This window comes from Hirundo rustica, chromosome 15, assembly GCF_015227805.2.
Source record: "Hirundo rustica isolate bHirRus1 chromosome 15, bHirRus1.pri.v3, whole genome shotgun sequence".
In the NCBI taxonomy this organism is placed as follows: domain Eukaryota; kingdom Metazoa; phylum Chordata; class Aves; order Passeriformes; family Hirundinidae; genus Hirundo; species Hirundo rustica.
Window position 1 is genome coordinate 16188710 of NC_053464.1, and position 11674 is coordinate 16200383.

Here is an 11674-nt window from a genome sequence, read left to right on the forward strand (position 1 = left end):
TAGCACTCTATCTCTGTTAATGCCCGAACTGTCAGAGTTTGGGGACAGGATCCTGTGTGGGTGTGCTCTGTCCCAGCCCAGAGCAGCTTCCTGGGGGTTTCAGGACAGCTTTCTCCCCACCGTTATTTATTCTGGTACTTCGTTCCTGTAATCCTGTAATTCTGGCTGTTATTATGATGCCGTCAATTACAGATGGCATCTCTGATTCTGATTGCACTTTGCTTACAATTAAGCATCCTATAGAAAAATGGAAATGCCGGGTCATTAACATAGTGTAATAATAAGGTAAACCATTCAATTATGGAGGAAAAAACACTTTGAATAATAAGGATATTGTATGCCTAAAAGACATACGGATGCCAGTGTATTACCATTCCTGCATACATAATAAATGAACTTAAACCCCAAAATAATCAACAGAAGCAAATAATAGCTGTGCCCTCGGCAGCAGCCTGGCTGGCATCACTCCCTCCAGGGGCAGAGGAGCAGCTCTGGGGTGGGAATGGACGAGTCTTGGATCTGTTTTGTCTTTGGCAGTTGTTTTGGGAGATGCCTTGGCCACTGCGGGACTTGTCTGATGCTGGGACTGACATGGTTCCCTCTTGCATGGGGAGGAGCAGAGCAGGGGCTGGGGCACTGGTGTGCATTGCTGCCTGCAATAGCACGGGGAGCACTGGGCTCCCCTCTCCTCCAGAGGCTGGATGCAAACACTGGCCCGCTGTAGACTGAGCAGTGGGATATTGTGCTTTGGACAGCTGGGAGGCTAATGCACTTGGGAAGATCTCGCCACTCAGTGTCTCTGTGGAGGGATTTGGAGCTGGCTTTGCTACCTCCAGCGACTGCTGAGAGCCCATCGCCTCCCCAGCTGCCCTCCAGCTGCGCTGCCTGCAGCTCTGATGGCTCGCATGGATCCATCTCACTGACAACTACAAAAGGAATGGGTCACGGCAGGTGTGAAGGTGCAGAGAGTCATGCTCCTGGCCACCACCTCTGACCAGCCTGGGGCTCCTGTGGCAGCCTTGATGGTGGTTTTGTGTCCAGCCCTTTTATGCTGGTCCCTCTGGAGTCCCTCTCCCATCCGCAGCTGCCCGCGGTGGTGGAGCTCAGCTCAGGATGTGAACGATTACTGCTGTTTTCAGCCTGTTTGGCAGTATCGCTCCTCCATAACAATTCCCAGCCTTTTAGCTGTTGATGGCTTACCTATTACTCTGGCACTGTGTTACGATAACATCCAGATACATCTGAAGAATGGAATTTATTTACTCTTTTCCCTGAAAAGCTTTTAGTATGATCCAGCTGTGGTGCTTTCACTTAGGCAACCATTATTGCCAGGGTGTTTTTCCTGGTAGAATTAAATTTTCCGGAAGATGAAAAGGGACTCCTCAGGATATGCAGCTCCAAGCCACCATATTTTAATATTTTATTTCCCTGGCCTTCTTTGGGAAGGGCCCATCCCATCTTTGGGAAACCGGAGTGGTCTGAACCACTCGGCTGAGTCTGATCAGCGTTAGCTGTCAGCTGCACGGTGTGCACAGAGCTCTCCCCATGACTTGTAGCTTTCCCACATCCAACTGGCTGTTCCAGGAACCGCAGCCTGCAGTATCAACAGCATCTATTATTGACAGCCTTGAAACTTCCACAGGCATCACTTAGCAACCGTCAGGGCTGAGCTGGGTGGAGCGCTGCTGGGTGGGAGCACTCCTGCACGGGTGTCCGTGTGGGCTCCTCTTGCTCTGCTCGGGGCAGGAAGAGCACGGCTGGCGCTGGGGGCTCGTCCTGCTGCATGGTGGCATTCAGCTCCCAGACTGGGAATCCCAAGGGGCTGGGAAGGGCAGGGCAGGGCAGGGCAGGGCAGGGCAGGGCAGGGCAGGGCAGGGCAGGGAAGGGAAGGGAAGGGAAGGGAAGGGAAGGGAAGGGAAGGGAAGGGAAGGGAAGGGAAGGGAAGGGAAGGGAAGGGAAGGGAAGGGAAGGGAAGGGAAGGGAAGGGAAGGGAAGGGAAGGGAAGGGAAGGGAAGGGAAGGGAAGGGAAGGGAAGGGAAGGGAAGGGACGGCATGCGATGACTGCTGCCAGTGAGGTGCACTGGATTGCACATTTCAGAGAGGTTTCTGTCCTGCACAGATTGCATGTGCATTGGCAGCTCATGTAGCTCTGCCCCGCAGCTGAGCACTGGCATGGGGCAGGCAAAAAACAGTGGAAAGTGCGAGAACTGGCACCGGGAGGACTTGAACTCCTGTGCTGAAGGGAAATGTGGACTGGGAGCAGACTAGCTTGACTTGAGCATCCTGAGTAAGAGGAGGCAGGACTCACCCCTGCCTGCCCGTGCGTCTTCATTCCAGCTGTGTGAGAAGCTCAGACTAGGGCTGCTTTGCTATAACTGCGACTAATATAGTAACTAAATCTGGGAGATGACACTAAGAGATTCCCAGTGAATAGGATCATGGCTCTTCTGTAGAGAATGGTAGTGTGACTTCAAAATAATTTTGACAGCAGAGGGGTTAGAAATATGTGTTTCCAGCCTTTTTTACAACCTGTTCCATGGCTGACTGCTGACCAACAATAAATCCTGCACTAAAATTGGAGAGACTGGGCCAAATTTATCCCTAGTCAAACAATGTCACACTGAATACACATCTCCATCCACAGAGCTGAGGTTCCTTCACACAGCCAAAGCCAAGTGTGCAGAGGGCTGTTTGTGACACCTGAGGAGGTGTGTGCTGACACAGATGTGCCAGTACTCCCAGCCCTGCCAGGAGCTCCCCAAGCGGAGGAGCCAGCACGCCCCTGTACATCCCACAGCTGCTGGCGGTGGGGAAGGGCAGTGCCCCTCAGGGAGCACATCAGGCATTTCCCCATCAGGAACACCACAGCACTAACCTGAGCCTGTGCAATTTGTGTGAGAGCCGTGCACTGGCAGGCAAGGGATTTCGGCACAAGGCAGCAGCCACGTCCCAGAGGAGATCCACTTGAGGAAAGAACAGAAGAAAGCAAGATTTAGCATTAGGATCATAATTTCAGATTACATTGTGCAAGTATCAACAGTCTATACTCATGAGAGCCTTGGGGAACACAATGCTGCAGCAGGTCTCCCAGCTAGCCTGATCAGTGAGGGTTGGTTTTAATTGCAGCTGAATGGATCTAACCTTGTGATGTCTGTTCAGAAAGCACTGCTGGATTAGTATAGGTTCCATAGTTGCTTTTGCTAAAAGACTTTAATGGATCAGCTTAGTACTCTGCTCCATGATTATAGCATTCCTACCCACCTGTCATGCCTGAGCCAGATGGTCCCAGTGAAATCAGAGCATATTTATATTTTTGTCTGCTACTCAGCCACCTGCCCACCGATTTTGTTGCATAGTGGTAGGAGGAGAGGAGACTTCCTGGGTGCGATTTGCCCCCGCCCCTTTCCCTAGCCCCAGTACCTGCCCCACCTCCTAAGAGACCCGCAGGAGCCACAGAAAGGAGCCACAAGAGCCACAGAAAGGCCATTCTGTCAGGGTGCCGAGGAGGCTTGCCCGACCCTCGGGAGGGTGCCACACTCCGGGACAGCAGCGTGGCTCCGACTCCTGGCACAGAGACAGCTGCTTCCCAGGGTGCTGGGGGATGTGTCCAGTTGTATCGGTGATGAGAGCCATTAAGAAGGTACAAGTACTAAAGAGATCTTGAGCGATGCCTATAAAACCTTTGAATCCTTGACAGAATCAATAGCAGGTTCTCAGGAGTAACTTCTTATCCAGGCCAACTTAAGCACATGCCAATGAGCCGTTAAAGATTTTGCATTTTGTGGAGACGCAGAAGCCCTTTCATTGTGATTGTCGGACTCTAGACCAGGCGATATTGTGAAAAATCACATTAGAAATAGACCGTGCTCCAGAGGCATTTTCCTCAGCGTCTGGGGGTGTGGCTGGAATGGTGCTCGCAGTGGCATCTGCGGATTGCTGCGAAGGGCAGCGCCGACCCCTCGACACGGCTGCAGGACAGCAGACGAGGAGGACAGGGAGGGACGGGGCGAGGGAGCCGTGCCCCATCAAATGGAGGTCCTGGGGATGGCACCTGGGATGCAGCTGAGCTGCCATGGGGTGCCCTGAGCCGTCCTACCAGCCCAGGAGCAGGAGCCATGGATAGCCTGTGTAGGTAGGTACCCGCAGGAGCAGGTACCCGCAGGGGCAGGTACCCAGTGGGGCAGGTACCCAGTGGGGCAGGTACCCGCAGGAGCAGGTACCCGCAGGAGCAGGTACCCACTGGGTACCACTGAGTGCCCGCAGCCCCGCCAGGCGCTGCCCCCTGCCCGCTCTTGCCGCCTCCCGGATACCTTTGCTATTGACACGGTTTCCAATTTGGCATCTCGGTTGCCGTGGCAACTCCAAGCTGCCATTCTCTGATCAGATCAGCTCTCGGTTAGTCAACACGCGTTAGCACCTGCGTTGGTATGGCAACCCGGGACCGCGCTCCATCCGGCCCGTGTTGCGGACAGATGGATGGACGGCTCCAGGCGGCCCTGGCAGCGCTGCGGAAGGGCTGGCCCTGCTGAGGGGCACTGAGGCACCCCCAAGCCCCAGCTGCTTCTTGTTCCCTGGCTGCACTGGGATCCGGGGCTGCCCCTGCTCCAGCTGCAGCGTCCTGGGCTCCCACATCCTGCGCAGCCTGGGCACGCTGGGGAGAAACAGAAGGGACAGGGCTGCGCCGAGCAAGGGCGTGTCCTTGCAATCCCAAACTGCCCCTCAAAAGAGCGTTCTGCATGGATAGTGAATGGCTTTGGAAACTCTGGGGGGAGGGAAAGCTCCTTGTCTTGGAAAGGGAAACCAAGGGTACAGGCAGCCACTAATTTGGGGGTATAAACCCTGCAAAAGCAGAACACAAGTCACAGAGAGGGATGGTTCACCCCCTCCTCCCAGCCACCAGGTTCCTAACCATTAAACTCTTCCAGTGAGTTTCCTGGGGGTGGTTTGTGTTCCTTTGGCCCCCAGTCTGAACTGGCACACGGTTTTCTGAAAGGGCTTTATAATTTGCGTTGAGTGTTTCTTTAACAGACATATGTGAGCTGTTTGAATTAGAGCAATGTGAATCTATTAGGCAGCGACAGATGCAAGTTTTGTGTCTCTTATTAGAAGGGATTGGCTTCTGAGGTTTAGTGATGTGCAAAGGATTGGACTTTGGAGAGATTAAAATTATTTTCAGCGTTAAGCACAATATTTCTGAGCTAATGCACTCACTCTTGAATATAGATTCACAGACCGAAAAGATTATAAAACATTAAACCTATGTAAATTCAGCTGTAAATTTATGTTTGAACAAATTCAACAAGAGATTTGACTCGGGGGCTTATAGCAAATGGGTTCTGCTTTTAATGCGTACTGCGGGCTCAGTTGCAATGCCGCTCTCCCCTTGAAAGTCCCACGCCTGCTGTGACTGGCAGGTCACAGCTGACAGCTTAAGCAATTATACTGGAATGTGTTAATAATAAAAAGAAAAAGGATTCTTGTTTGTCTTTTCGGAAAACAAAAGCAGCTGTTTGCTCCACCCCAAGGAGCAGCAGAGGGGAGCTCTGTGGGCAGGTGACACTTGCAGCACCTGGCCATTTCCTCTTTCCATGGCAGCCGTGCAAATCCTTGTCCTCCTCTGCGATTCCCCAAGCTCTGGGTGTTGCTATGAACTTTTTTCTCTTGTTGAGAACATGAAAATACAGTGAACAAAGACTCCTTTTGAGTGGGATTGCAGGAAACCTGCAACATCGTGAACAAGCTGCCTACACAGAGATAAATGACAGCTGTGACTGAAGGAATAAACAAGATAATCTGGATTTAAATAAACCACAAGGGGATTTTGGCAACATGCAAATTCACAAATTTATAAAATGTAGCCTTTGAAAATAAAGAGCTTGTTTGAAGCCAGCAGTTAAGAACAATTACTACAGCACATTTTCCCAATGAGGGCTTAGAGCTGCCCTCTGCTCCAGGCCAGGGCAGGCAGGAGCCAGCTGTCCTGCCTGCCACCCACGGTGGCTGGGGCCCTTCCATGCACAGAGCAGGAACCTGAAGGAGTGACAGCAGCAAGCCCCTGTGCAGCTCAGGGGCGCCGGGGGTGCACAGAGCAGCCTGCCCTCCTCAGCCCCGGGGCACAGCGCTGGGCAATGAACAGGAAAGGAGAGAAATATCAAAAGCCCAAGCAAGTACTCAATAATATAAATTGGATCCTCTGCTTGGAGGAGGAGGTAGTTCCTGGGCGCTAGGCCAGGATGGCAGTTTAGTTTTGGCATTGCACGGTGCAGGGGTGCTGCACCAACAAGCACAAGGGGATGACGCCTGTCCCGTAAGGGAGCAGAGGGTTTGTTCATGTCAGCAGAGCTCCTGCCGGTGGATTTTTGTCATTGCTCCCCTTTTCAAGTGACAGCAGTGGAGAGAGAAAAGGTGCAGGTGGGGAGACACCAATGGCAGAGCCATGAGTAGATGTCCCGCTCCAACACCTCACCTGCTGCAGTGCCCTGGGGGGGCACGTTAGGTGCAGTGACTCCGTGACTGTGCATCCTCAGCAACCAGACTGGCCTCGAGAGGGACACAAACACTGCAGGGAAAGCCAAAATATTCCAGAGGGAGCAAGACCTAGCCCCACGCTGCAAACTGCTCTGCATCAGCCACTGCAGGAGAGGGATGCGGAGCGTTGCGCTGGCTGCACACACAGAGCTGGTTAGAATTCCATCGGCACACACGCAATTAGGGCAGAGCACATGGCAGCAGCTCTGTGAAGGTTAACTGCTCTGAGGAGCATTCCTGCCGTGCCAGAGGCTCGGTTGCTCCAGCTTTAACACCCTCGTTATTCCCAGCAGCAGGGGCTGGCCGTGCTGTGTGCCACTCTCTGTTTGGCAGCAGTTACTGTGTGCCCCGGGCTGCACACAGGGCAGGGCGCCTGACCCTATGGCTGCAGGCTCAAGCCTCCTTTACCTGCACAGCGTAGCTTGGTGCCTGCCCCAGTAGGCACATGGGGAGGGACTCTGAAACACAGCAGGATTTGGGGTAAAGCCTTTCTGTATCGAAGTCCCAGAGCCACAGTTGTTCCGGGCTCTGCGGGGCCAGGTGTCTTGAGGACACTTTGTGGCTTCAAGCTTTATGATAAAAACTACAGCAAAAGCTGAAGCTGCTTCTCCTCTTCTTTTCCTTGCTCACTGCTTCCCCGTTTTCTCCTCAGGGCCAGCTCATCCATCCATTTGTCTTTATTGTGCATGGAGTTAAACACAGTCCTTAAATGTGGCAACACTTCAGATTATTAGCTCTGCAATTCCTTGGCTCCTGTTTATTGTGGTAACGTCGTCTGAAGGGGCAGTTGTAATTAACATGTTTGTTCATGCTTGTTTTATAAACCCCACGTGTGTTTGTTTTATACAAACCAGACCAAATGCCCTGGGGCAGCTGTTGCTGCTGTGGGGGACGCACCCCACTGTGGGTCTTGTCCTTGCTGCAGGGGGTCGCTCCCCACGGTCCCCTCCCAGCTGACAGCCGGGGGCTGTGAGAGTGGGCACGGAGCAGCGCTGCTGGTGGCAGCACCTCCCACTCCTCCACCCCCTCAGCACAGCAGTGGGCACCCAAGGGCTCATCTCTGATCACACCGTGGGTCTTGCTGTGATGTGCACAGCCGTAAAAGCTGCTTCCTTCCCACAGGGCCGTTAAATCCGGGTGCTGGATTCCCCAGGGAAGCTGGTCTGTAATTCTGCAGCGTCTGCAGTCCCCAAGTGCTCCTATCCCTCCTAATGTGTTCAGGGTTTTCTTAAAGGAATAAATAACTCGAGATGCATTGTTCTGACTAATCCCTGCTCCCTTCGTCTCACTGCTACTCAAGTGGCTGATGCAAGGCATGCATGAAGCACCACAGTGCTCTGGGCAGAAGACAGGCTTGCAGGTGCCTTGCCATTGGGAAGGCAGCTCCAGCGGGACCTGATGCCAGGGGGGATGGACTTTTCTGTAGAGCCTGGCCACCAGCACGCTGGCCCTGAGCCAGGGAGTCCTGCAGCCCTGCAGGCTGCATTGCTGGCACTCAGCAGGAAAGGTTCTGCAGCAGGACAGGGGCAGCCACAGGAACACCAGCCTCTTCACCCAAAACGCTGAGGACACCGGCAGCCCTGTGGCAGCACCAAACCCACCCTCACTCTTTCCTTGGCAGGAGACCCCTCAGCACCCCCAAAAGCACCTCAGCAGAACAAGCCCAGTGGGCTGGATGGCACCAGCAGTGAATACACGTATTACAGGGGCGTTAAAGCCAGCTGTCAAATACGAGGTGACACCGACAGGCACATCCAGCAGGCTGTGCCCATCATCTGCTTCAGCTGTGTTATTCCTGAAATGGGCCTTCCTGGGGCCCAGCAGTTTGACGTCAGCATTACTGTGGCTGTCACTGCCCAAGGTGCTCTCACAGAGCCATTTCAAACCTATTCACGTTATTTCCTCACCATATGTTTGTACTAAAAATAGCTGCAATACAAAGGAATAATCCTGCAAGGCCATGGGCATCGCCGTGCTCCATGTCTGGCACAGGAAATCTGCCCGGGGCCATGAGTGCTTCCCCGGGGCAGCAGCCCCGTTCCTGTCCTTGGCACTGTGGCAGGGCTGGGGCTGCCCACAGCCGGGCCACGGTGTGGGTGGGTGTGGGCAGCAGGCAGGTCCTGGCTGTGGCACTGCCTCCGGCCCCTGTGTCACCTGGCAGCACGACAGGTGTGAACCAGGCTGTGACGCTCTTGCAGGGGACGTCTTGTGGGTCCCTTCCAATCCAGCTTATTCTGTGATTCTGTGATCGCTTAAAACCCTCTGGCTGGCTATGATAATTCTTAACTGGTGACACTGGGACAAGAATTTACCTCTTCATTTTCTTAGACATAACTGCTATCTCACTGCAGTTTCATTTTACAATATGGTAATATGCTATCCAGGAAAATCTTGGTACATGCTAATTTATCCAGTAGGCAAATTCCTTTTGGCTAATAAAAGTGCTTGCACGGGAAGCTCAAAACCCAGCAGCAATTAATTACTGACAGAGCATGTGAATTAGAGATAAAAGAAAAGTCATTCTTTCTCACACACAAGATAGTAAATAAATTTAATTATTGTACTAGAAGCAAGGGATCTTATTCTGTATTAAGTTTTATTAGCTGAAACATTTAAAAGCATGTCATCATAACAAAAAGGTCCTGTGTAATCCGAACTGCGCCGCTCCGTACACGGCTCTGGAGTGAATAGGCTTAATTGAGCAAATGGGAGCAGATGGCTTCTGAGCAGGCAGGTATTGTGCAGGTTTAGTGCCAATTAGCTTTGGTCTACATACACCTATGGCAAATTGTCTGCATAATGTCTCACCGAGGCTGACTTTACATTTTGGGTGCCCACCAAGCCAGGGGCTGAGAAGAAACAAAGCCAGAAAGATTTGGATCTGGGGGTCACCCGGGAGTGACAGCATCCCTCCCCCTGCCCGTCCCACCAACACCTGCACAAGGTGCCCACCCCGGCCTGGCCCCTCGCTAACCTCCTCCTCTGCTTCTGCACAGGAACGTGATGCCCAAGACGCTGGAGGGGCAGATCACCATGGAGAAGACCCCCAGCTACTTTGTGACCAACGAGGCCCCGCGGCGCATCCACTCCATGGCCAAGGACACCAAGCTGATCGTGGTGGTGCGCAACCCCGTCACCCGCGCCATCTCGGACTACACGCAGACGCTCTCCAAAAAGCCAGAGATCCCCACCTTCGAGGTGCTGGCCTTCAAGAACCGGACCCTGGGGCTGATCGATGCCTCCTGGAGCGCTATCCGCATTGGGATTTATGCTCTGCACTTGGAAAACTGGCTCCAGTACTTCCCCCTCTCCCAGATCCTGTTTGTCAGTGGTGAGAGGCTCATCACTGACCCAGCTGGGGAAATGGCCAAGGTCCAGGACTTCTTAGGCCTGAAGAGGATTGTGACAGAGAAGCATTTTTATTTTAATAAAACAAAGGGGTTTCCCTGTCTAAAGAAGCCAGAGGACAGCAGTGCTCCCCGGTGTTTGGGCAAGTCCAAGGGTCGAACTCACCCCAAAATAGACCCAGACGTCATCCACAGACTGAGGAAGTTTTACAAACCTTTCAATGTCATGTTTTACCAAATGACAGGCCAAGATTTCCAGTGGGAGCAAGAAGAAAGTGATAAGTAGAACCGTGAAATCAGGAAAAAATATTTTTTGTTTTTGGGATGTGAATCATCATTTGAGACCCAAAACTCTCTTGGGGGCAGAGCTCAGCCCCGTGTGTAAGAGGCTCTTGTGTTGTCAGGGCTGCAGCAGAAGTCGCCCCAGATGTCCACTGCTGGAACTGTAGTGGCCTGTCACCTCAGGCTGCGCTCGGGCTGTCCCCGCCGCAGCGCTGGGGTCGGGGGCAGGCGGGAGGAGGAGGAGGCAGGGGGAGCAGGGCTCCTCAGGGTGATGGGGCACTTGGTGTTGACGTTTTGCTGCTGGTGTCCCTCTTGCAGCCAGGCAGGTGGGAACAGACCTCCTGCCACGGCGAGCTGGGCGACAGGGTGGCTCCCAAAACCCAGCTGGGACAAACCCATAGATTTGATTTCTCCTGCCCTGCACTTTAGTTTTGCCCACACAGCAGCATCAGATCTGGTAAATTCAGGCCTTGTGCACTCACGTGCACACTGGGCTTTGTGTGTGGAAGGAATAAAGCCAGTTATGCTGCAAAGGAAATATGTACAGGAACTTCATTTGCACCAAACATTTCAATTACTTCTTGCACTAAAACTAGGATTTACCAAGTGCCACAGACAGCTGGCCTCAGTTCTCCTCTGACTGATGGGTGCACCTCCACTGTTGGAAGAGAGTTGTTCATTCTTTGCTGAGATGCTCAGTGAGATCAGAACTGGGGTCCCCCCAGGTCTCCACCCTCCTGGAAGCTGAAAGAACATTCCCAGCCTCCCCAGGAGTGAGCCAGGCTCCCACAGCCCAGGCAGGCTGCCCAGGCACAGTGTGGTGCCGCACATGTCCATGCAGCACCTCCTGGCCAGGCTGTGCCCTGCCTGCTCCATGGTTTGGAGCCGGGTGTGGCCAGGGGGGACCGAGGGGGTGGCTGCAGGGGACAGCCCTGGCACAGGGTCTGACAGCCCGGACCCCTGGCACTGCCATTCGTTTGCACCTTGAAAATGCAATTCCTGCTGCTTGCTCTGGACAGCTGGGGCCGCAGAACAGGGAAGCAGACTTCATTTACTTCAGAATTACAAAAGAGCACTTAATTCCCAGGGCAAGCACTGCTCAGCGCACAAAACCTGTGCTTTCTAGTGGAAATAACCAAGTCACCCAAATTTGCAAATCCTGGTAGAAACTACAGAATAAACCTATATCCCCACTCGATCCCCCAGTGCCATGAGAGCTGTTTGCTGGCCCCAGAAGACGACAAGAGCAGCGCCTTCACACAACTGCACAGTTCCACCTCCACTGCTGCGGGAAACCGGGCAGAGGGGGAGCAAAGGTGAGATGCAGAGCTGCTGAAACTCTCCCTCACATGGTGATTTCTCAGGGCACTCGGATACTGCTGGCAGCTCTCTTTGCTCTGGTGAGGGCTACCCCCAGCTTGGGGCGTAGCTGCCTGAGAGCCCCCTCCCACTGGGCAGGTCCCCAGCAGGGGTGCGGGATGGGGTTGGTGTGGGAGGTCCAGGACTCGGTTCTGATG

The 11674-nt window shown here is 53.4% G+C and overlaps 1 protein-coding gene across 1 annotated transcript in view; it reads left to right on the forward strand.

The window, feature by feature from the left end:
• HS3ST4 (heparan sulfate-glucosamine 3-sulfotransferase 4) overlaps window positions 1-10695 on the forward strand; it is a 52406-nt gene extending 41711 nt beyond the window's left edge. The window contains exon 2 of the mRNA XM_040079134.2: window positions 9525-10695. Coding sequence (XP_039935068.1) covers window positions 9525-10161 — 637 coding nt within the window. The 3' untranslated portion in view covers window positions 10162-10695. The remainder of the gene's footprint in view (window positions 1-9524) is intronic.
• The last annotated feature ends 979 nt before the right edge of the window (window positions 10696-11674 follow it).